Here is a 26,842-nt window from a genome sequence, read left to right as displayed (position 1 = left end):
GTTCATGATGACAACAGCACCTCCTTTATCAGCCTCTTTGATGATAATGTCAGGTTGGTTTCTGAGGCTGTGGATGGCATTGCGTTCTGCAAGACTTAGGTTATGAGGCAAGCGGTGTTGTTTTTCCACGATTTCTGCCTGTGCACGTCAGCGGAAGCATTCAATGTATAGGTCCAGACTGTCATTTCGACCTGCTGTGGCAGCGCTTTAATGTCCCTGCCCCTTTTGCCTCCTGTGTCAGCAGCCCTGCCATTAGGGTCCATACCGGCAGGGCTGCTGGCAGGGAACACACAAAGTGCTGCTGCGGCAAAGGACTGCTTTAACGTCTCTTCCACTTCCCCCCTTTGGTGGTCCGTACCGCAGGGCTGCCAACAGGGGAGGCAAAAGGGGCAGGGACACTAAAGTATTGGGCTGTTCATGTGCTGGGTTATATTTCCTGTAAATAGATAAGTAGCTTTAGTCATTTTCCAAAGAGACAGCATCTGTATGTCCCAAGCACAGTGCGCTGAAATGAAGAGACCATGACCCAATGCATGCCAGGAGGGAAGACAAGCCACTCCGATTAGCAAGCAGCAGGGAAGAGGCTTAAGCCACAAGGTGAGTGTGGGGAAAGGAGGCTACATGAAATACAGTGTTGGCATTTCCCTCAGAGAGCTGCCTCTGCAGCAGGGGAGACTGAAGGAGTCTCTGACTCCTGTGAGGCACCACAAAACTGGCAGGGAGTCAGGGACTGCAGTGGGTCGGAAATTCCCCTGCTGCCAGTGACAGACAGGTCTGATTCTGAACCCAGGCTGCAATCAGGCAGAGGTACCCCTCCCTTTTAAGAGATCTGGGAGCCCTAGTAAAATGAAGAAACACCCACATAACACTTTCTACACCAGGTGTTAGATCAGTAAAACTACGTCACTTAGGGGTGTGGATTTTCAATACCCCTGTGTGACATTGTTACACTGACGTAAATCTGTAGTGGAGACCTAATATAAGTTTCCTGGAAAGTTAATGCGACTTATCTTCAAAGTGTCTGAGGACTTGTCTCCATGGAGACACACAGGAAAGTTAATCTGGATCAATTTTTAAAATGGATTAGTTAAGCCACAGTAAACATATGTGGACATTCTTATTCATTAGTTCATAAATCAAATTCAGGCAACTTAAAATCTGAATAAGGATTTCCACACAGGGGGTTAATGAAATTTAACTAATCCACTTTACATTCCAACTTCAGGTAATTCAAATTAATTTTCCAGAGTTTTTCTGTGTAGACAACAACTCAGTAACTTTTGAAAATGGGAGTCAAGATTCTAAATCATTTTACCACCTTTGAAAATTTTATCCTTATGGAATAAAATGTAATTTTTTTCAACCTGAGTGTGGAAAAAAAAGATCTGTTCTCTGTTGTAAAGAAATTGTTGCCATAATAACTCTCACAAAGTTCTTGAGGTCCCTTCCAGGCTTACATTTCTTTGATTCTAAGTTGTTATCGCTGAAGATTCTCCTGTTCTTAGGATGCTAACAAACTCTGTTGTAAAATTAAGGATGCGTCAAAAGGGCTTATTAAAAAAGTAGTTTAAATTACATTCTAACATCACTTTAATTTTTAAAAGATAGATTTAATAATACAGTCCAAGAATTGGTATTTTAAAAGCAAATAAAGGGGAGAGTGATTATTATTGGTATCTCTTCTAAGAGCAGACAGTCTGAAATCACTTCTGAAATCAGGAAACTGATCTCACAGTGACATGCATTAGGCCATCTAATAGCTACCAATGGAAGAAGTGGAAATTCCATCATTTAGGAGTTTTAAAACAATAATAGACAAAGCAATAAAATGTGCTGTGGAGAAGGGACAAGCCTGTGCTGGCTCCTGGGGAGACAGAATAAGAGTTTGATAAATCTGCTTTTTCCAATTCTAGACCTTTCTTACCTTTAACCAAGACTTCAATGATGATCTCTCTGTGAAATGAGTTGGCTGTGGCAGAGCATACATATTTCCCTTCATCTTCCACCTGAATATTATTCAGTTTCAGAGAAATATTTCCTTTCCCAAACTCCTTTCCTTTAAAAATTTCTGCCTTTTTTTCATATTTCTTCCTGAGCCATTCTCTGCTGTTGACTCCATTTGGAGACAAATAACCCATTGAGCATTTGTCATCCTGTGGATAAGAATTAACCAGAGGGCTGCTTTCATCATAGAGGTAGAGATAGATTGTCCTATCCTTCCCAGGCCCAGCTTTCCTCCATTGCAGCTCCACGCTTGGGGGCAGATGTTTTGTAATCAGCCAGCAGGGAAGAATGGCATTTTCTCCAATTACAGTGATAATGACGTCATGTTCTGCCTCCACATCAAAGAAATCTGAAAAATGTTCAGGGGGTTATAATTGCACCAGCAGCACATAGTGACTCATATTCATGTGTAAAGAAGAGAGAGTGAAAAAGAGGACAGCCCTAATTCTCTTCTTATTTATACTCTTTTTACAATAGTGTAAATTCAATAGCTTCGGGGGATTCACTCCTGATATACAGACAGATAAGTAAAAAAAAGAATCAGAGCTATACTATCTTTTACATCTGAGGTGATCTCAAAAGTAGTATTTGAAAAGAAACGCTGAGTGGTACAGGTCTTCACTATGCTGCACCAAAGGCTTGTCTACATGGTGGGGTAATATGCACTACGGGAGAGTGACTAATAAAATGCACCAATGTGTTGTGCATTAATTGGTCTGTGTAGATCTTGACAACGCACACTAAAAGTTCCCTAGTGTGCTTTCCTGAATTACTGTTAACATAAGAACTTAAGAATGGCCATACTGGGTCAGACCAAACATCCATCAAGCCCAGTATCCTGTCCTCTGACAGTAGCCAATGCTAGGTGTCCCAAAGGGAATGAACAGACAGGTTCTCATCAAGTGATCCATGCCTTGTCACCCAATCCCAGCTTCTGGCAAACAAAGACTAGGGACACCATTCCTTCCCATCCTGGCTAATAGCCATTGATGGACCTATCTTCCATGAATCTATCTAGCTCCCCTTTGAACCAAGTTATAGTATTGGCCTTCACATCACCCTCTGGCAAGGAGTTCCAGAGGTTGCCAGTGCGTTGTGTGAAAAAATACTTTCTTGTGTTTGTTTTAAATGTACTAGCTATTAATTTCATTTGGTAGCCCATTGTTTTTGTCTTATGAGAAGAAGTAAATAATACTTCCTTTTTTACTTTCTCTATACCAGTCATAATTTTACAGACCTCTATCATATATCCCCTTAGTCACCTTTTCTCCAAGCTGAAAAGTCCCAGTCTTAATAATCTCTCCTCATATGGAAGCCATTCTATATCCCTAATCATTTTTGTTGCCCTTTTCTGAACCTTTTCCAATTCCAATATATTTTTTTTGAGATGGAGCGACCACATTTGTATGCAGTATTCAAGGTGTGGTCGTACCATGAATGTATATGGAGGCAATAAGATATTTTCTGTCTTATTATGTATCTCTTTCTTGATGATTCCCAACATTCTGTTAGCTTTTTGACTGCCGCTGCATATTGAATGGATGATTTCAGAGGACTATCCACAATGAAAAGGGGAAAGCTTGACTTTAGCAAAGCTTTTGATGCAGACTCCCACGGTATTCTTGCCAACAAGTAGAAGTATGGGCTGGACGAATGGACTTATAAGGTGGATAGAAAGATGGCTAAATCATCAGGCTCAACGAGTAGTGATCAATGGGTCCATGTCTAGTTGTCAGTGAAGTGTCCCAAGGATCTGGTTTTGTTTAATGTCTTCATTAATGATCTGTGAGATGGCATGGATTGGACCCTCAGCAAGTTTGCAGATGACACTAAACTGGGAGGAGTGGTAGATATGCTGGAGGGTAGGGATAGGATACAGCATGGAGCCTATGACAAATTGAGGATTGGGCCAAAAAATCTGATGGATTCAACAAGGAACAAGTGCAGGGTCCTGGGCACTTTTGGACGGAAAAAGATCCCATGGCACTGCTACAGACTAGGACCAAATGGCTTGGCAGCAGTTCTGCAGAAAACAGACTAGGTGTTACATGGACGAGAAGCTGAGATATGAGTCGAAGTTGTGCCCTTGCTTGACCCAAGAAGGCTAACAGCATTTTGGCATTTAAGAGGGGCATTCCAGCAGATCGAGGGAATATGATTTCTTCCCCTCTATTCTACATTGGTGAGGGCCTTTGGAGTACATGTGTCAGTTTGGGCCCCACACTGCAAGGATGTGGAAAAACTGAAAAAGGGTCCAGCTAGGCAACAAAAATGATTAGGGGCTGGAAGACCTGACTTGATGAGGAGGAGCGTTTGAGGGAACTAGGATTGTTTAGTCTGCAGAAGAGAAGATGAGGAGGGATTTGGTAGCTTGCCTTGTAGGTACCTGAAGGAAGGTTTCCAAAGAGGATGGATCTAACTGTTCTCAGTGGTACTGATGACAGAACTAAGGAGTAATGGTCTCAAGTTTGCAGTGGGGGAGGTTAGGTTGGATATTTGGATAACTTTTCACTAGGGAGGGTGGTGAAACACTTGGACTGGTTACTAGGGAGGTGGTGAATCTCCCTTCCTTAGAGGTTTTTAAGGTCAGCTTGACAAAGTCCTGGTTGGATGATTTAGTTGGGCATTGGGTCTGCTTTTGAGCAGGTTAGACTAGATGACCTTCTTAGGTCCCTTTCAAACCTGATATTCTTATGATCTATGAATGACTCAGATCTCTTTCTGAGTAGTAACAGCTTAATTTTAGAACCCCATCATTGTTATGTTACAGTTAAGATATATGTTTTCCGAATTGTGCATTACTTTGCATTTATCAACATTTAAACTTTCAGCTCTGCCATTTTGTTGCAATCACCCAGTTTTGAGAGATGTCTTGTAGCTCTTTGCCAGTCTGCCTGGGACTTAACTATCTTGAGTAGTTTTGTGTCATCTGTAAATTTTGCCATCTCACTGTTTACTCCTTTTTCCAGATCATATATGACTATATTAATAGGACTGGGCCCATTACAGATCCCTGGGGGACACCACTATTTACCTCTCTCCATTCTGAAAACTGACCATTTATTCCTAACCTTTCTTTCCTATCTTTTAACCAGCTACCAATCCATGAGAGAACCTTCCTTCTTATTGTGTGGCCTCTTACTTTGCGTAAGAGCTTTTGGTGAGAGACATTGTCAAAGGCTTTCTGAAAATCTAAATACACTATATCCACTGGATCTAGTTTCTTTGCTTGATGACCCCCTCAAAGAATTCTAGTAGATTGGTGAGGCCTGATTTCCCTTTATAAAAAAAACATATAGACTATTTCCCAACAAATTATGTTCATCTATGTGTCTGACAATTTTGTTCTTTATGATTGTTTCAACCAATTTGCCTGGTACTGAAATGAGGCTTACTGGCCTGTAGTTGCCATAATCATCACTGGAGCCCTTTTTAAAAACTGGCATCATATTAGCTATCTTCTGGTCATCTGGCACAAAAGAGAAGCTGATTTAAATGATAGGCTACAGATGACAGTTAGTAGTCCTGCAATATCACATTTGAGTTCCTTCAGAACTCTTTGGTGAATACCATCAGGTCATGGAGACTTATTACTGTTTAGTTTATCAATTTGTTCCAAAACCTCCCTAATGACACCTCAATCTGGAACAGTTCTTCAGACCAGCCACCCAAAAAGCATGGCTCACATTTGAGAATCTCCCTCATATCCTCAACAGTGAAGACCAATGCAAATAATTCATTGAGTTTCTCCACAATGTCCTTATCGTCCTTAAGTGCTCCTTTAGCATCTCGGTTGTTCTTTGGCCCCACTGGTTGTTTAGCAGGCATTCTGCTTCTGATGGATTTAAAAACGTTTTTGCTATTACATGTGAGTCTTTGGCTAGATGTTCTTTAAATTATTTTTTGGTCTTTCTAAGTATATTTTTACACTTCATTTGCCCGAGTTTATGCTCGTTTCTATTTTCCTCATTAGGATTTATCTTCCACTTTTTAAATGATTCTTTTTTGCCTCTCACTGATTCTTTTACTTTCTTGTTTAGCCATAGTGGCTCTTTTTTGTTTCTCTTACTATGTTTTTTTTTAATTTGGGGGATACATTTAAGTTGAGTCTCTATTATGATGTCTTTAAAAAGTTTCCATGCAGCATGCAGGGATTTTACTTTTGGTACTGTACCTTTTAATTTCTGTTTCACTAACCTCCTCATTTTTATGTAGTTCCCCTTTCTGAAATTAAATGCTACAGTATTGGGCCGCTGTGGAGTTTTCCCCACCACAGGGATGTTAAATTTAATTATATTATGGTCACTATTACCAAGCAGTCCAGCTACATTCACATCTTGGATCTGATCCTGTGCTTCACTTCAGACTAAATCGAGAATTGCCTCTCCCCTTGTGGGTTCCAGGACCAGCTGCTTCAAGAAGCAGTCATTTAAGATGTCAATAAAGTTTATCTCAGCATCCCTTCCTGAGTAGATATGTACCCAGTCAATATGGGGATAGTTGAAATCCCCCACATTATTAAGTTTTTTATTTTAATAGCCTCTCTAATCTCCCTGAGTATTTCACAGTCACGAACACCATCCTGGTCAGGTGATCTGTATATTACCTTACTGCTATATTCTTATTTTTCAAACATGGAATTACTATCCATAGATATTCTATAGTAAAATTTAGTTTGCTTAAGTTTTTTACTTAATTTGATTCTACGCTTTCTTGTCACTCCCCCACCAGAACAACGTGTTCTGTCCTTCCGATATATTTTATACCCTGATATTATTAAAAGCAGCAGAGAATCCTGTGGCACCTTATAGACTAACAGAAGTTTTGGAGCATGAGCTTTTGTGGGTGAATACCCACTTCGTCAGATGCAGGTAGTGGAAATTTCCAGGGGTAGGTATATATATGCTAGCAAGCAAGCTAGAGATAACGAGGTTAGTTCAATCAGGGAGGATGGGGCCCTGTTCTAGCAGTAGAGGTGTGTATATTAACCCAAGGGAGTGTTAGAAATCTGGTTTCTGTAACGTGGCAATTGTCCATTCACAGTCTTTGTTTTGATCCAGAGCTGATGGTTCAATTTGCACAATGAACTGATGCCTACAAGTTTCTCTTTGAAGTCTGGTCCTGGAAGTTTTTTGGCTGCAGGATTGGGCACCTTAAAGGCGCTATGCGTGTGTGCACAGAAGGTTGAAGTGGCTCATCTATATGGTTTTTGTATATGCCTTTCTGATATCTGATTTGTGTCCATTTATCCTTTTCCGTAGTGACTGTCCAGTTTGGCTGACGTACAATGCAGAGGGCATGCTGGATATGATGGCGTATTATTACATGGTGGACGTGCAGGTGAATGAACCAGTGATGGTGTGGCTGATCTGGTTAGGTCCTGTGATGGTGGTGCTGTGTAGATATGTGGGCAGAGTTGGCATCGAGGTTTGTTGCATGGATTGGTTCCTGAGGTAGAGTTACTAGATGGTACGGTGTGCATGTTCTGGTTGAAATACGTTTCAGGTGGCGGGTGTCTGTGGGCAAGTGATGGCCTGCCACCAAGACCTTGTGAAAGTTGGATCATTGTCCAAGATGGGTTGTAGATCCCTGATGATGGTTGGCGTTGGAGGTTTTAGCTGGGGGCTGTATTGATGGCCAGTGGAGTCTGTTGGTTTTCTTCTTGGTTTGTCTTGTAGTAGGAGGCTTTCTGGTACATTCAACAATGCAACTCTGCCCACATATCTACATCAGCGACACCCATCACAGGTTACCTAACCAGATATCCAGCACCGGCACTTTGGTTCATATCACCTGACGTCACTGTTTGTTTCAATTTTGCATACTATGACTTATCATTGATCGGTAGAATGACCTCGGATCTGCTTAATGTGTACGTTGTCGGTCTCAAGTTTACTTGGGACATGTGTCAGCTTACGGAAAAATGGAGTATAATTTAATCACATCAGATATCAGTGAAGGCAATATATTTTCAAACTAAGAAAGCACTTCACCTCCTGGCTCTTACGGCATATTGCAGACTTGTAGAGGTGACCATCCTGTCTAGCAAGAAAAAATCTTCAGTATCCAGATCTTTCATAAAGAGATATACTGCGATGCGTCAGTCCGATGTGCAAGGATTGGACTACCCATCATCTCTGGACCAAACAAAGACGTGATGGCTTGCAATTGTACTATGAACTCAGGTTTCTCCTCCCTTGGTGGTTCAACACTCTAAGCTGCTAGAGTACCGGGCCTCCATTCCTTCGTCTGATTTGAACTAGACCTCGTATTTTTCTAGGGTGTCTGCTCAGCTTTGATATTATATATCTTTACCCCTTAAATTTTTGGTCCATCTTTATCCGGGTCGAGCTGATGAAGTGTATGGGCACGTCGGCACGGAAAGCTCACGCTCCAAAACGTCTGTTAGTCTATAAGGTGCCACAGGATTCTCTGCTGCTTTTACAGATCCAGACTAACACGGCTACCCCTCTGATACCTGATATTATTGTGTCCCATTGATTTTCCTCATTGGACCAGGTTTTGGTGATGCCTGTTATATCAATATCCTCATTTAATACGGGGCACTCTAGTTCACCCATCTTATTATTTAGACTTTTTTAATTGTAAGTGTCAGCAATCTAGTTCCATTTTGGTTTAGATTCAGGTTTGGTTTTGGTTTACCATATTATCGTTTCAAATAATAATATGGTAAAGGACACCTGGGAAACTTTAGTGAGCATCAGCTGGGGTTTACATGGACTAATTAATGTGCAATCCTTTTATGCGCTTTAGAAATCACACCCCACTAATGTGTATTGGTGCTCCATGTAGGCAAGCCTTGAATGACATAGTTGGCCACAAGGCAGGAGCATTTAGCCCTAATTTGTAAGTAAGAGCAGGAATATTTGCTTTGAGGGTACAACATCTCTTACCTGAAATTGCAATAACTTTTTTGCGGCGCCTCTTCAGGTAGGGGTTTATTATAGTGCATGAGATGGTGTCAGAAGCAGTATCTGCTATCCTGAGTGTACTGTGGATTTGATACAGATCTGTCACATCCTTTTGGATTCTTGTTTCAGCCATAGCAGTTATGTTTTGTCCTGTGCTGTCAGTCCAGCGTACTTCAGGTTGTGGGTACCACCCTTGGGACGCACACCTCAAAGTGGTTGAATTATTCTGCTGATGTTCTATAGTTAGGCGAGGTGCAGATCCAAAACCTAGAGTAAAAACCAATTTCAGAAAATGTTGAACAGGCTGAAGAACTAGCTAACAAACCAACCAAAGAGTGCTAATGATGAATGATCACCACTGTCATTACAGTCTCCATGTCCTATTGAATCTACACTGAACTATAATCTCGCATTTCAAAGTATCTTAAATTGATAGAGAGAGATGTCCACCTCAAAAGATCACCAAACACTTCACCAGCTGATCCTAAACTGTATGTAGACATAACTTGGTCGTATGTATGTGACAGCTTCACTTTTGGGATGGCAGCAGCTTAGCCAGCAAACAGTATTTTCAGAAAAGGGCAGATCCAACTTTGTGCTGTCCATATTTTGGGCACATTCAGGGGTCCTTCTAGGTCCCATTGTAAGCCAGAGCAGCCTTAGGGCTATTCTAACTTACACTTTGTTTCCCATCGTCCCCTAAGAGGCCTTGGAAGCAGAGTATAGCCACAGCCATATCCCTACCAGCCCTTAGCCTGCTCCTTCTCTCACATAACCCTGACATGGCCCTTACACCACGTCCGGAAGCAAGGCCACTACAGAGCCCTTACATCAGCTCTACACTGGCCAAGGAGACCTTTCTCTGTACAAGGGGTAATGTCAGCAGTTCATTTCCATGTAAAAGGGCCTTAGCGTAGCTGAGAATCAGGCACAGTGTGTACAAACCAAGGGTGGGCAGTGACCTCACTGTTCCGCAGGATTCTAATGTACTGCTGGGTGCATGTGTGTGTGTGTGATGGGAGGTAATGGCCCAGCTTTCCCCCTGTGCTTTTGTTATTTTATTGCTGTTGTACAGCAGTAGTGCACACAATGCAGGAGGATGAGGATTGCAAATGCCACCAGCAAAAAGCCAGAGAAAAAGTTACATGAGGTATCCATGTCGTGTGCATACACTGTGTATAATTTGCATATACTATGTGAGATGGATGCCAAACTGCTGAAGTGTCTCTGACTCCCAGTCCAGCACTTCTTTCCTCTTCCTCTCCATCCATCACTTTCTCTGCCCACCTCCCATCATATTGCACGCACATGGGTGTTTCTCCTTCCCTTGCCAGCTGATGAACCCTCCCTGTTGGGAGGAAAGGATTCAATGCAAATACAGCTGCTACACACAGGGCAAGGCAATGGACAATCAGCGCCACTGTGATCAGTGCGGCATTGGTCCCTGCTGGCAACACTTTTGTATCAACATCTCCATGCTTACCTGGAACAGTCACCTGGGTGATAGCTTCTTGATAGACACCATCGCTTGTCACCGCACACACATACTGACCATTATCTTCTACTTGCACTGGAAAGAGCTTCACCCTAATGACTCCATTCCCATATCGTCCTTTGATTCTGTGCCGGTCCCCAGCCAGGCCCAGCTCAGTCCCTTTTTCTGTGCTATTGTAAAAATATAGCGTTGTATTTTTGTTCCTTTCCAATTTGTACCAATGCACTTGAATGTTAGCGGGGACCTGGCCTATGAGATGGCAGGACAATGTCACAGTTTGTCCGACCAAGACAACTTCAGGAGCAACACGAACAGTGACAGTAAAATCACCTGCAAGAGAGGAAATAAATCATGATCACTGATTTTGTTCAAAAGCTTGAAATTGTTGTAGACAGAACAAAAGAAAAAACTAGATACAATTTGAGACGCAACAGCAGTGCTATCTTTCCTGGGAGAAACTCACCCCATCTAACCTAATTACCCCGCTTCAGAATGGAGAGAGTGTTTGAGCTCCTCACTGATAGCTCAGCTATGCACAGATTTGAGCACGAGGTGGTGCAGACTGAACTTCTCAGCAGTTGATGCAGGATGCATAGTTCTTCCTGAAGTTCTAGGCAGAGAAGGAGCCTGTACCATCATTAAAGGTGTTACAGTGTGTTCTCCTCTTAATGGCTGGCCAGCATGTTGAGGTGGACAGCAGAGCTAGGGCTAGACTTGGCCGAATTAAATCTTTAAAAAAAAAATTGATGAATAATATCAATGTTTATTTTTAATCATTTTTTCTGTTTTTAATCTATTGAAATTTTCAAGAGTTTGCAGAAATGGGTTTTAAGAATTTTTTTATTTGCATCAATTTAAATTTTCACTGTTGCAGGAAATTATGGAGGGGCACACAAAGGGGGCGTGTAGCGAGGTGGTTACCCGTTCCTGGCCTGAAAAAGGTTAAAAGCCAGCCCTTGGAGATGGCTGGAGCTGGGAGCCTTAGGCTGGGCCATGCCCCAGACAGACCCAGCTGGCCCTATAAATGCCATGGAAGCCAGGAGCAGACACAGTCTCTCTCTACCTTCAGAGAGAGAGAGAGGGGTCTGGCTGCTGGGAAGCTCAGGGTGCCTAGAGTGAGGCAAGGCTGGGAAGCTCCAGGCTGGCAACTCCCCAGGCTGCAGGGCCTTGTCCAAGGCCCGGTAGAGGCACTGGGCTCCAGAGAGAGGCAGCAGGTCCAGACTCAGCTTTGCCTATGATGAGTGGCTGACCCTGCACTCTGCCTCAGGGTGCGGAGGCAAGTTGGTGACTGGCAGTAGCCTACAAATGAGGCAAGGTGGGGATAGGGGATGGGGGTTCCCTGGAGAGGGGAGACTCTGAGACTGAGGGGTATTGTAAGCCCACACAGAGTCACCCGGCAGCACCTCCTGCTGGTTGTCCTCGGGAATTAGCATCCAGCCTCCGGAGCACCCTCTTCAGGCCAGTGTCTCACCACCACTGCTGGCCCCCATGTCCCTCCCACGACCCTGGTGCACCTTTAAGTGGGTGCTGTCCCCTGACAGTACCAGGTCTCCCCCTCCCAGGGGAGCCCCCACTCACTATCCCAACTTCGCCTCAGTCTTGGCTACTGCCCAGTCTCTATCTAGCCCCCGTTCACTGGGGCAGCCTGCAGTATCAGCCACTCATCACAGGCAAAGGGGTTTGGATCTGCTGCCTCTGCCTACCCATGGGCTGCCCCATTGCAACCCTGCACCTATTCGGCCTATAGTCAGGCCTGCAGCCTGGGGCTTTCCAGGCCAGAGCTCCCAGCTCCTCTGGCTCTTCCCTAACCCTGCTCCCAATCGAGGTGTCTTGCTTAGGGCCTTGCAGCCAGGCCCTTGTGCCTCTACAAGCAGAGGGAGACTGACTGGGCTTCTGGCTCACAGCCTGTTATAGGGGCCAGCTGGGCCTGACTGGGTTGTGGCCCCAGTTGAGCCTACTTTCCCCAATCAGCCCAGGCTTCTTGCCCCAGCCACAGCCCTCTCCTGGGCTGTTTTTAACCCTGTCAGGGCTGGAGCGGGTAACCACCCTACTACAGGTGTACTTCCAGGGGCAGCATTCCAGATAACGGGGCACCGGAGTCCTGGGAGGGACCAGGGGACTGAGCTGATGTGGGACCCCGACCTGCAGAGGGTGCTCTAAGGCTGGAAATGAGCTAATTCCCAAGACACCAGCAGGAGGTGCAGCAGGGGTGAGTCCCACATCACTACTGGAGGGGGGGGGTCCAGACAATTAAAGTTTATAAGCATCAAAATACAAACTGTCAACTGCACATATAAAAATTTTAGCATTAAGCCAAACTAATTTCTTACTTTGCATCTCTGAATATTTTAATTGGCAGCGATGGAAATATTTTGCATCAGTTTGTGTGTGTACAGTGAAATTGGCATTTTATTGCCATTTACATATAAAAATCTAAGCCTAGTTATGATCCTATTTTCTGCTCAACCCTTTTGGGTGGCTTATGCCTTTGTAAGAAGTAGGAGAGAGAAGTCCCTGAGCACAGGAGAAGCAACTGTAGTCTTCAAGGTGATGCGCAGACTGTAGAGTTTTGCTGGGAAAACTCCCCCAGCCAGCATGGCTGGGTTTGCCTTTCTGCTCCCTAGGGAAACTCAACCCTTTTCTAATGCTCTAAGTCAACCTAAATTACTCTAGTTAAGTTACATAAGTTACATAGTTACATGGATGTAAGTTACATAGTTTATATAACTTACATCCATACAACTTACATTGACTTAAAATGGTGCTCTCCCATTGATATAGTTTCTACTTCTTATTCAGATGGATTAATTAAGTCTACTGGAGAGCGCTCGCCTATCGACTTATCACGTCTTCACCAGACCCATTAAATCAATGCCGCTGCATAAATAGCAGGGGTATCGATTCAGCCCCTAGTGTAGACAAGCCCTCAGTCACCACATGACACCACTGCTCTGGGTGCCGATTCAGGGCTGCCTCCTGCTGTGGGTGTGTTGGAACCCTAGTGTGGGAGACTACAGTTAGGATCTTGGTACAGTTGTTGTAATCTGCACCTTGAACCCTCCCCATCCTCGTTTGTGATGAGGGGAAATGCTGGGACCAGAAGCAGACTCACTCCTGCCAGCAGCAATCATCAGCCCCCCTGCAGTAATTGAGGAGGCCAGATCCAGCTCTGAACCTGAGGATCATTCACAGAGTGCACCATCTTTAGTTAGATAGTCAGGGAGATTGTTTGTGAGACCCCTCTACTGCTGGAACTGTGTCCTCAACCAAGGGAGTGAGAGTGTAGAGATTTCATTACCTGCTACCTATTAAACCTGTGGAGGGGTTTACTGCCTTATCCCACAGATGAGTAGTTTGGGTGGCACTGAGCCCAGTTAGCCAAACTGTTAACTGCTGCTGCACAGAAGATATTGTGGTCACAGGTCATCAAGGGCTCTTACAAAAGTACACAGACTAAGAGGACAGTAAATTTTATGTTTGCTATATTGGATCATGTGATTGGGTAAATTCATCAGTGTTGTCTGTGTGTGCACCAGTGACCCTAAGACTAGGGTGTTACCCTGTTATGTAATTCGTGTTTTTTCTTGGGAGTCTCCAATTATCTGCCATGCAGGTGAAGGCTATCCTGGGTTAGAATGTCCATTTGGCAAAAAATTCAAAATGATTAATATATTTGAGAATTTTATTTTTTACTTGGGGAAATGTGTGGGCAGATAACGAGAGGGCAATCATCACATATAGTGAAATATGCACTCAGCCCTAGTTGTCACTAATGATCTAAGAAAGAAATTCCAATTCATAAAAGTAATGCAACATTAGCATATGTAATACAGTATAATAATGGTTAGAAAAAAAATTCCCTTCCACAAAGAGGGTTTTTTTTTGTTATTCAACCAAAACCAATTACTTTTTAACAAAAGTCAGCAAGGTTGTTTTTTTTTCCTGGAAAAAAAATGGGGTTTTGGGTTTTCTAATGAAACATCAGAAAAAATGGATGGAGACACACACTTTCTACACAAAAAATAATTCAGTAAAAACCCCAATTTTCTACTAAAATAGTTCTGATGGAGAATATTTTGACTAGCCTTCGTACAATGTGAGTGATTTGGAGCTTTTGGCCAAAATATTTAAAATAGGGACCTAAAGAGAGACTCTTAAATAGAAGTCAGATAGTCTTATTTAGGTATGTAAATATGGCTGAAATTCATCCAAAAAATTATAACAACTGGAGTCTGTAATGAGCTCTTCAGGTTTTAGGGGTGTGTGTGTGTGTGTGTGTGTGTGTGTGAGAGAGAGAGAGAGAGTAAGGAGGGGGAGGTGGAAGAAAGAGAAAAATACATTGGTGGTGGCAACAGTGATTGTAGCCATTCTCTGATCTGACTGTACACATGAATATAACAAACCAGTAGCTCCTTTCCTAGATCGCTGATAAAACCATTGGCAGGTAGCTACCCCTCCTTCCTGTGCAGGTGATATAGAAGCCTTGCTAAGCAATCTCTCATACAGAGTGACCCCCCTCATTAATGATCTGGATAATGGGATGGATTGCACCCTCAGCAAGTTTGCAGATGACACTAAGCTATGGGGAGAGGTAGATATGCCAGAGGGTAGGAATAGGGTCCAGAGTGACCTAGACAAATGAGAAGATTGGGCCAAATGAAATCTGATGAGGTTCAACAAGGACAAGTGCAGAGTCCTGCACTTAGAACATAAGAATCCCATGCTATGCTACAGACTGAGGACCAACTGACTAAGCATCAGTTCTGCAAAAAAAGATCTAAGTATTACAGTGGATAAGAAGCTGGATATGAGTCAGTAGTGTGCCTTTGTTGCCAAGAAGGCTAACAGCATATTGGGCTGCATTAGTAGGAGCATTGCCAGCAGATAGAGGGGAGTGATTATTCCTCTCTATTTGGCACTGGTGAGGCCACATCTGGAGTACTGTGTCCAGTTTTGGGCCCCCCACTACAGAAAGGATGTAGACAAACTGGAGAAAGCCCAGCAAAGGGAAACAAAAGTGATTAGGGGGCTGGGGCACATCATTTATGAGGAGAAGTTGAGGGAACTGGGCTTATTTTGTCTGCAGAAGAGAAGAATGATGGGGGATTTGATAGCAGCCTTCAACTACCTGAAGCAGGAGGGATGTTTTGGTTAATATGATTTAAGATAAAAGCCAGTGAAAATAATGGGAAATAACCTTTTTCTTTCCAGAAGCAGATGTGCTCCACTCTGCCTGAACAAAGGGAGGTTCAAGTGTTGCTCTCATTTACACCTGTACAACCTCAATGAAGCTAATAAGAGGCTAATGGAGTTAGCAGAGGTCAGAAATATCACTGTTCTTTGTCATTAATAGATGGTGGCATGGTTCAGCTAAAGGACACATGAAGGACTCATTTTGTATAACAACTAATGGGTGCAACTACCCCATCTGCTCAGAGTTAAATACATTATGTTAATAAGATGGCAAGAAAAGAAAGAAAATATATGGAATTGCCACAGGACTCTATTTGCAGGACAATGTCAGTAACATGTCAATACATTACACTAGGGTTACAGGGTCCTCTACCTGTTCCAGTCCTCTCCTGGAGCCGTCTCCCTCCTGTGCCCCAAAGAGCCAGTGTATCTCATGTATCTCTTTATTATGAATTTTAAGTTCACACATGAAAAGAAAACTACAATTCCATCAGAACTCATTTGCTATTCTCAGCCTTTGGTTTTCTGTATTTGCTTTTGTATCTCTTAAATAATAACCAAAAGACAGCGCTGGTACCAACATCTCAATGGGTGAGGGAGATGAGGGGGTCAAGGACATAAAATGAAACTAACTGACAACTGCTTATCATAACAGCAGATTCAAAGAGGGAAGAAGCTGAGAGCATGGTCTCACCATCGAGCCTGCACAGTAAGAAAGAGCTGAAGGATGTGTGGAGTGGCTCCACCCTCTATCCCCCTGACACCAAGGCACAGGCGAGGTCCCCTCTACTGGTACCATTAGCAAAAACTGTCTGGAACTGGCACATGAGAAACACACCTAATGTAATGGGCATAGGCAATTACTCAAAGCAGAACAAAGATGGCTTATCACAATAGAATCAAGTCTGACAGTCCAAAAAGATGAGAGAAAGAGCAAGCAAAAATACCTCCTTTTTCAGCTGATGTTTTTTTGTTTATTTCTGTTTCAGCCACAACATTTTGATACTTAAATTTACAACAAAAAGTTAAATTTTCTGTAGAAACAATTGACTCCTTTAGTGAATGAGTTATTCTAACCAGGTTTAACTCTGTTTAGCTTAGTAGCTCTGAAAGTTCACAGGGCACTGTGGAGTGAGTCTCTGCCAACAATTAAAACTAACCTTTAGACTGTGATGTGGGAAAGCACAGGGGCCTAAACTCAAGATTTTATGAAACTCCTCTGTGCCGTATTCCCTGTTTATAGCAAAATTGCCTTTCTGCTTTTGCCCTGACACCTGGGCTGCTCCAAGCCAGAGCAGAAAAGTCTCCCCATGGAGGACAGTCCCAGAACATTTCATGGTGATAACTGAAATCTCAGTAGCTAAGGAGCAAACAATTCTCACTGAAAATGATTGTGCATGGTGGGATGGACAGCAGAGCTAGGGTTACACACACACAAACACACACATAATCAATGTTTATTTTTAAGCATTTTTTCTATGTTTATCTACTGAAATTTTCAGAGTTTTGCAGAATTATGGGGTTTAGACTTTTTCAAAAGTTTGTATCAATTTAAAATAATAGAGTTTTGTGAAATTTGAGGGGAGACAAACACAGACAATTATTTAATGACTGTAGATTCTGGGATTCAAAAAGTGAAAGCATCTAAGCATTAAACAGAAACTGTCAACAGCGTGTGTTGAAATGTTAGCCTTAAATCAAACTCTAAGAAATTCTCAAGCCCCATTTCTGTTACTTTACCTCTTTGAGTATTTTGATTCACAGCAATTGAAATATTTTCTCGTCAGTTTGTGTGCATACAGTGAAATCAACGTTTATCAGCATTTACCGATACCAATAAAAATCTAATCCTTCCATACTTAGTTATGATCTTGCTTTCTGCCTAACCCCTTTGGGTAGTTTGTGCATCTGGAAGAAGTAGGAGAGAGTAGTCTCTGAATGCAGGAAAAGCAATTGTACCTGGCCATTGCCAATTTTTCTGGTACTTTGGAATAGTAACAATCATTCTGTTATTTTAGGCTTCTCCTACCAATATCCACTTGTAGAGTAAATGTCTCATCTAAGCAGGAGTATCACTGTGCTTTCATCCTGAAACACGGCTCTCTGTACTTTTCAGCAGCTTGAGGAGGGTGACTAATGACTTGTGTTCAAATGAGGAGCTTGTATGGTCATTCCCTTCTATCCTGGTTAAGGAAGCAGGGTCACTGAGATTTTACACACATCTAAGATCATGTAAAAACAGCTGAAGAGATAGACAGGCTCCAGAACACAGTGATGTTATTCCCACCACAATGCCATTCGATCTACCAAATTTTGTTTGGATTTCCCTCTTTATATTGCATCATAGTTTCCTTACACAGTATTTAGATAGGCAGTAATGAATATGTACATATTTATTATCTAATCAGTAATTAATAAAAAAAATGGTGTTCTTACCCAAAAACCATTTAATGACGAAAATCAGTGGAACGCCAGAGAAAAAGGTGGAGAATAATTTGATTCCTATGTGCATTGTGAAGTGATTGCAATATAATTCATCCAACTCTCTGCCAACTGAAATTGAAAACATCACAAACTACAGCATGAGGTGTACACACAACTAGAGCTGGTCAGGAATTCTTCTACAATGTGACTGCATCCAAAAATGCTTATTCATCAATACCAAACAGCACCCCTGGCCAGGGGAGTCTGGACTCCTGTATCAGAGGACTCCTCAAACTTTGGGGGACTCCCCATACAGCCCAGGGAGTCTCTAGGACTTGAGGCAGCCAGCTGCTCGATTTCATTTTGGGAAAGCTGAATCAAAACCATTTTATTTTAAATACATACTTTTTCAGAAATTCCTTTATGTGAGAAATTTCAAATATTCCACTTTTTGTTCTGAATCAAAACTAAAATGTTCAAAATTTCAGAATTTACAACAGAATGGACATTTTGAATTTTGACCAGCTCTATACAAAACTGCATTCATTTTACATGGCAATTTCTACTTTCCTGAAACACAAAACACTAAGAAAAAATTATCCTTTGTGGAAGTAGGCTGAGGGAAGACAAGGTAATTCCTGTGATATTTAGTTAACCCTAGACACTCTCCCCTATCAGTGGCTGCATGGATAAAGTGTGGACCAAGCTGTGGGGGACATAAACTCAGCACATTAGTGATTCTGTTCTGGGCTATGTGAAATGTGCTGATTTTTCCTGTCAAGTTTCTAATAGCAAAATGTTCTCACTAAAAAGTGATACAAAACACACACAAAAACACACAAACTAGTACTAATCTCCTCCTTTGCTGGATGGGGCTTGTGTAGCATAGAAATGACCTGACATTCACCATTGTGGTCTGTAGAACAAAACTGGGGAATTTGTGCTTCTTTCTTTTAATTATTATTTCTATGGTAGATGTTATGAAGGAATTTATCCTCCGCTGATCTCACATGAGAACTTTTCACGAACACAAAAATTATTTAAAAGAAAAAAATCAAATTCTAACTCACAGTGTATTGTGTTGTAAATTCACTGTATTTCTGTTTCCAGCAATGCTGAATCAACCGCTACTCAGAGGACAGTCACATGCCTTGTAAAGAAGAGACCAACATAGGAGAAGTAAGTACTTAATGTTTCTATGAGTGAGTCTTGAAGAATCAGGCCATGTAGTAACAATTTCTGTACAGCTACTGCAGTATTCTTCTTCCCAGAGGGCTTCATACACATAACAAATTCAAATATCAATTATCTCCTTGTACAAAGTACAAAGTACAGTGCTGCTAGAACAGGAAATTTAACACTTTGTTCACCTGAAAATGAAAGCAGCTTTCTCGTTGAGGGGATGGGCAGGAAGGGATCAGGTAGGGCTGTGGATTTACTCCTCTGCAAAACTCAAGTAAACAGTCCTTACGTTCCTTTATAAATAGCAGCCCAAATCCCATGCACTGCTTTGAAGACCTCTCTGAATGGGATTAGCAGAGCTGGGTGAAAAATTTCAAACTTTTCTCAATGGAAAACAGAGACAAGTTTGTGATAAGGAAGCATGGGGCGAGGATCACCTGCTAGGGCACCTGGGTGGATGTCACCTAATCCATTCCCCCCCACTGCAACGACAGCAGGTGTGGAGATGTGTTCATGCAAGATTATTATTTAGACAGGCTCCCTCATAAAGGACTACAGGAATTCTGAGCTCTGCCCTGAAAACAGGGTGAAGACACAGTATAGCTGTGTGCAGCAGTTCACCACAGATACTCACTGGTTTGTTGTTTAATGAACTCCAAGATCATTCCATGCTGTCAGAAGTGCTGAATGAGAAAGAGACTGCAGTCATTTTGAGGTTAATTCCTGTATTTGAAAGTGAAAGCAGAGTCCCCAGGACCAGATGGTATTCACCCAAGAGTAATGCACCTTTGAAAACATAATCCCAACTATATGTCTAAAATGATGGAGTCTAAATTAGCTGTTACCACTCAAGAAAGAGCCCTTGAAGTCACCATGGATAGGTCTCTGAAAACATCCACTGCCTCACATGACCTTCTCATAAACAAACTTGGAAATGTAATCTAGTCAGAGCTACTATAAGATAGGTGCAAAACAGGTTGGAAAAACGTTCTCAGAGAATAGTTATCAGTAGTTCATAGTCATGACAGAAAGGCATATTGAATGGGGCCCCGCAGGGATCAGTTCTGGGTCTGGTTCTCTTCAAAATATTCATCAATAATTTAGATAATGGCATAGAAAGTACACTTATAAAGTTTGCAGACGATAACAAGCTGTGGGGGTTGCAAGTCCTTTGGAGGACAGGCTTAAAATTCAAAATGATCTGGACAAAATGAACTGGACGAGATTGGTCTGCACAGTAAATAGAACATAAGAACCCTCACTGGGTCAGACCCAAGCCTTCCCCCCATCTCACTCAGTATCCTGTCCTCTGACAGTGGCCAATGCCAGGTGTCCAGATGGAATGAACAGAACAGGTAATCATCAGTGTTCCATCCCTGTACTCATTCGCATCTTCCTGGCAACCGAAGCTAGGAGACACCAATCTCTGCATGCCGGGCTAATAGCCATTGATGGACCTATACTCCATGAATTTATCTATGTTCCTTTTTTTGAACCCTATTATAATCTTGGCCTTCACAGCATCTCTGGCAAGGAGTTCCACAGGTTGAACTGTGCATTGTGAGAAGAAATACTTCTTTTATTTGTTTTTACAACCTGCTGCCTATTAATTCTGTTGGTGACCCATAGTTCTTGTGTTAATACCAGAAGTAATAAACAACAATCATCCTATCTACTTTTTCTACACCAGTCATGACTTTGAGAGATTTTCAATCATTCTCCTCCCTTAGCTGTCTTTTTTCCAAAGCTGAAAAATCCTCAAGTTTTTCTTTAATCTCTCCTCAATACCTATTCCCTAAACCCTACGCATTTCTGTGCCCTTTTTGAAGCATTTCCAAATCCAATGTATCTTTTTTGAGATAGGGCATCTACATCTGCACACAGTATTCCAAGATGTGGGCGTACCATAGATTTATGTAGAGACAAGATGATATTTTCTGTCATATATTACTTTACCCTTTTCTTTAATTAATTCCCAGCATTCTGTCAACTTTTCCTGACTGCTGCGGCACATTGAGTGGATGTTTTCAGTGAACTTACCAGAATAATTCCAAGTTTCTTTCCTGAGTGGTAGCAGCTAATTTAGAACCCATCATTTTACAGATATAGTTTGGATTATGCTTTCCAATGTGCATTGCTTTGCATTTATCAACAGTAAAATTTTAACAAAGGCTGAAAATTCAACAAAAGGACTTGTGCAAGTACAACCAATTTCAGAAGGGAACAATCATTCGGCACACACATATAAAGGAAATGGGCTGCCTAGGAAGGGAGTACTGCGGAAAGGGATATGGAGGGTCATAAGCAGACCAAAAATCGCAAAAAAAGAAAAAAAAAGAAAAAAAAAGAGTGTTCTTTTGGGCTGTAATTAGCCAAGGAGTGTTGTAAGCAAGACAGCAGACTAATTCTTCTGCTCTACTCCATGCTGATTAGGCCTCAACCTGGAGTATTGGTGTCGCAGTTCTGGGAGCCACATTTCAGGAAAGATGGTGACCAAATAGAGACAAGTCAGAGAAGAGCAACAAAAAATGACTAAAGGTCTAGAAAATACTGACCTATGAGCAGGGCTGGTGCAAGGAATATTTTGTGCCCTAGGTAAACTTCCACCTTCGTGCCCTCCCACCTCCTCTTTTCCCCCGGGAGCATCACTTATTATAAACTTTCAAAATGAATACTGTTCATAATATGGCATGTGGTTCATTATAATTAATATATGTTACTTCAACGAATTTATTAACATTCATTAGTTTAGTCCACATATTTAAATAAAAAATAAATTAATAACCTGACAGTGTGACATTTTGTTTTTTTTCACATTTGCCACAAACATCACAAGGATTTAAAAATAAATCACATATATTATACACAATACACTGTCACTTATTCCTTCCTTCAGTTCGTTCATATCAAAATCAACTATATTTTTATTATACTTTATAATATCCAATTATTGTTATTAATAAATTTAAATAAAATTAGAAGCCTTGCATGGTGTCAAATGTAGGGGGGTAGCTGGTGTTCATCTGTATCCACAAAAACAACAAGGAGTCCCACCAGTAACTGCACAACCACACCACAGAAACACAACCCAGGAAACAATCCCGTAGCAAACCTATTGCCTACTCTGTCCCCAGAATCTACTCATGACGACACCATCAGCAGGACCCACCCACATCAGCCACACCATCAAGGGCTCCATTCATCTGCATGTCTACTAATTGTGATATATGCCATCGTGTTGCCAGCAATGCCCTCTGCCAGGTACATTGGCCAACCGGACCAGTCCCTAACGTAAAAGAATAAATGGGACACAAATCGGACACCAGAATGGTAAGATACAAAAGCCAGTAAGTGAAACACTTCAATCTCCTGGCCATTCTATAACAGATTAAAAAGTCATCATTCTTGAACACAAAAAACTTCAGAAACAAGACTTCAAAGAGAAACTGCACGAAACTGCAGACTTCAAAGAGAACTGCAAATTTAACAATAGACCATTAATTTGGGCTTGAATAGGGACTGGGAGCGGCTGCTCATTACAAAAAACAGCTTTCCCTCTCCTGGAATTTGATACCCTACCCATCAATTATTGGGAGTGGATTACATCCATTCTGATTGAATTGGCCGCTGTCAACGATCCGATTCTTTCAACTTGTGAGGTAACTCCCTTCTCTTCATGTGTCATTATGTAATGTCCATCTGTAACTTCCCACTCCATGCACTGAGTAAGTGGGTTTTTACCCAGGAAAGCTTAAATGCCAAATAATCTGTTAAGTCTTTAAGGGTGCCACTGGAACTCCTAGTTGTGTTTAATAAAAATTAGAGTAGTGGATACTCCATCAATACTGGGGAATTGGGTTTGGTGGGGAAGGAGAGTAATGGGTTCGTGTCAAGTGGGGGATTGGGTTTGCGGGGAGGGAAACGGGAATATAAGAACGGCTGTACGGGTTAGATCAAGGTCCAGCTAGCCCAGTTCTGTCTACCGACAGTGGCATGCCAGGTGCCCCCAGAGGGAGGGAACCTAACAGGCAATGATCAAGTGATCTCTTTCCTCCCATCCATCTCCAACTCTCTGACAAACCGAGGCTAGGACACCATTCCTGACCCATCCTGGCTAATAGCCATTAATCGGACTTAACCTCCTAGAATTTCTCGAGTTCTCTTTTAAACGCTGTTATAATCCTAGCTTTCACAAACTCCTCAGGCAAGGAGTTTCCATCAAGTTTGACTGTGCGCTGCGTGAAGAAGAACTTCCTTTTATTTGTTTTAAACCCTGATGCTAATTAAGTTTCATTTGGTGCCCCTAAATTCCTAGTATTATGGGAATAAGTAAAATAACTTTTCTTATCCTTCTCCACATCACTCATGATTTTATATACCTCTATCATATCCCCTTTAGTCTCCTCTTTTCCAAGCTGAAAGTTCTAGCCTGTTTAAATCTTTCTCATATGGGACTCTCTCACAAACCCTTATCATTTGAGGTTGCCTTTTTCTGAACCTTTTTCCTAGTGCAGTGATAACTTTTTGAGGTGAGGAACACCACATTTATATGTAGTATTCGAGATGTGGGCATACCATGATTTATATAAGGGCAATAATAATATTCTCAGTCTTATTCTCTAATCCCTTTAAATTATTCCTAACATCCTGTCTGCCTTTTTGAACACAACTACTGCACACCTGCGTGGACCATATCAAGAAAACTATCCACGATGACTTCCCAAGATCATTTTTCCTAACTCGTTGTAGCTAAATTAGCCCCCATCATATTCTACGTATAGTTAGAGTTATTTTTTTCCAATGGGCATTATTTTACATTCTATCTACATTAAATTTCATTTGCCATTTTGTTTCCAATCACGTTAGTTTTGTGCGAAAGATCTTTTTGACGTTCCTTCAAGCAATCTGCTTTGGTCTTAAACTATCTTAAGTAGTTTCAATATCATTCTGGCAAACTTTGCCACCATCACTGTTTACTCCTTTCTTCCAGATCATTTAGGAATAAATTGAATAGGATGTTCCTAGGAAGACCCTTGGGGAACACGCACTAGTTACCTCTCCATTCTGGAATCTACCATTAATTCGTACCCTTTGTTCCATGTCTTTTAAACCAGTTCTATCATGAATGGACCTTCCTTTTATCCAAGAAGCTTAATTTACCTAAGAGCCTTTGATGAGGGAACCTTGTCAAAGGCTTTCTGGAAATCTAGTACACTATGTCCCACCATGATCCCCCTTGTCCCAAACAGGTTGTGTTGACCCCGTTCAAAGAACTCTAATAGATAAGTAAAGGCACGATTCCCGTTTACAGAACCATTTGACTATTGCTCAAGCAGTTTATGTTTTTTCTATGATGTCTGATCAATTTTATTTTTAACTATTGTTTTTTGACTATTTGCCCGGTAACCGATGTTAGACTTATCGGTCTGTAATTGCCCGGATCAACCAGCTAAGAGCCTTTTTAAAATAATTGGCGTTACATTAGCTAACTTCCAGTCATTGGGACCCCGAAGCCCGATTTAAAAAGGAGCAAATTACGCAAACCTTAAGTTAATAGTTTTTTCCGCAACTTCCACATTTGAGTTCCTTTCAGAAAACCTCTTGGGTGAAAATGCCAATCTGGTCCGGCTGACTTCTTAAAATGTTGAGTTTACAAAATTAATGGTCCAAAAACCTCCTCAGTGACTACTTCAATCTGTGACAGTTCCTCAGATTTTTCACTTACAAAGCTAGCTCAGGTTTGGGAACTCCCTAACAGAGTCCTCAGCCGGAAACTGAAAGAAAAGAATTTCATTTAGTTTCTCCGCAATTGACTTTAATCGCTGTTTAAGCGCTCCCTTTGTATTTCGAATGTCAAGGGAACCCCACTGGTTGTTTAACAGCTTTACTGCTTCTGATGTACTTAAAAAACATTTTGTATTACTTTTGGAGTTTTTTTGGCTAGCTATTCTCAAACTCCTCTTTGGTTTTCCTTATTACACTCTTGCACTTAATGTGGCAGTGTTATGCTTCTTTCTATTTGGCCTCAACTAGGACTTTGACTTCCACTTCTTTAAAGGAAGTCTTTTATCTCTCACTGTCTTCTTTACATGGCCTGTTAAGCAACGATAGCTTTGTTTAGTTCTTTTAACTGTGTTCTTAATTTGGGTATGCATTGAAGTTGGTCCTCTATTATGGTGTCTTAAAGGCCCAATGCAGCGACTTCAGGGATTCACTTACTCACTGTACCTTTTAACATTTGTTTAACTAACCCTCATTTTGTATAGTTCCCCTTTTGAACATTAAAATGCCACATTTGGGATGTTGAGGTGTTCTTCCGCACACTAGGGGAGTTGAATGTTATTGTATTATGGTCACTATTTTCCAGCGGTCCTGAAAATAGTTAACCTCTTGGACCCTCCTGCGCTCACTCAGGAATTAAATCTAGAGTTGCCTCTCCCTTGTGGGTCCAGTACCAGCTGCTCCATGAAGCCAGTCATCTTAAAGTATCGAGACATTTTACTTGCTGGCATTTCGTCCCTGATGTGCAATGTTCCCAGTCAATAGGGGATAATTGAAATCCCCACTCTTTATTAGAGTGTTCGTAAATATCGATAGCCTCTCTAAATTTCCCTGAGCATTTCATCATCATGTTACTGTCCTGGTCAGGTGATCGATAATAGATCCTAATCGTTATATTTTTATTAGAGCATGAACATTTCTATCCTATTGAGCATTCTATGGAACATGTGGATTCGCTTAAGATTTTTACTTCATTTGAATCTACATTTTTTCACATAGTGAACACTCCTCCCCCTGCACGACCTGTTCTGTCCTTCCGATATATATTGGTACCCAAAAATGAAGTGTCGCCATTGATTGCTCTCAGTCCACGCAGGTGTCTGTGAGGCCTAATTATCAATATCCTCTTATCACTAGGCACGTACTAGTTCATCTGTCTTATTATTTAGACTTCTCAGATTTGTGTACAAGCACTTAAAAAAACTTGTCCTGTTTATTGTCCTGCCCTTTTCTGATGTGTCCAAATTCTTTTTTATGTGACTGTTTATCATCTGATCTGACCCTTACATTATCCTTTCCACCTCTGCTCTGAACTATAACCTGGAGATTCTCTGTCTTCAGACTCTCCCTAAGAGAAGTCTGTGTCGATCCACATGCTCCTCTGCAGTCAGTCGGAGCTTTCCCCATTGTCCTAGTTAAAAAACTGCTCTACAACCTTTTTAATGTTTAGTGCCAAGCCAGTCCTGGTTCCACTTGGTTTAGGTGGACGCCCATCTCTCCTGTAACTAGCTCCCCCATCCCAGAAGTTTCCTCCATCTTAATGAACGTAAACCCCTCCTCTCTACATCCATCAACTCAATCCCACGCATTGGAGATTGCTGAAGCTCTGCTGGCTACCTGGGCCCTGCAAGAGGAACTGGGAGCATTTCTGAGAATGCCACCATAGAGGTCCTAGGATTTCAGTCTCTTCCCTAGTAGCGCTAAATGTGGTTCCAAGACATCTCTCCTACCTTCATGTTCATTGGTCCTACATGTACCACCACAACGCACCAGCTCCTCCCCAGCACTACACAAAGTCTGTCTAAGATGCCTAGAGAGATGCTCAATCTTT

At 41.9% G+C, this 26,842-nt stretch overlaps 2 protein-coding genes across 2 annotated transcripts in view; both read right to left on the bottom strand.

Annotated features, from left to right (window-relative positions):
- LOC142047469 (putative selection and upkeep of intraepithelial T-cells protein 1 homolog) overlaps window positions 1-12,150 on the bottom strand; it is a 15,478-nt gene extending 3,328 nt beyond the window's left edge. The window contains exons 1-4 of the mRNA XM_075070513.1: window positions 12,135-12,150; window positions 10,420-10,761; window positions 8,919-9,203; window positions 1,925-2,353 (exon numbers count right to left, since the gene is read on the bottom strand). Coding sequence (XP_074926614.1) covers window positions 1,925-2,353; window positions 8,919-9,203; window positions 10,420-10,761; window positions 12,135-12,150 — 1,072 coding nt within the window. The remainder of the gene's footprint in view (window positions 1-1,924; window positions 2,354-8,918; window positions 9,204-10,419; window positions 10,762-12,134) is intronic.
- The window catches only part of LOC116826823 (butyrophilin subfamily 3 member A1-like), a 156,246-nt gene that overhangs the window by 55,573 nt on the left and 73,831 nt on the right, over window positions 1-26,842 (bottom strand). The gene's annotated exons all lie outside the window — the stretch shown is intronic.

The sequence above is a fragment of the Chelonoidis abingdonii genome, chromosome 11 (genome assembly GCF_003597395.2).
Source record: "Chelonoidis abingdonii isolate Lonesome George chromosome 11, CheloAbing_2.0, whole genome shotgun sequence".
NCBI classification, from domain to species: Eukaryota; Metazoa; Chordata; order Testudines; family Testudinidae; genus Chelonoidis; species Chelonoidis abingdonii.
This window is presented reverse-complemented; position numbering and strand designations above follow the sequence as displayed.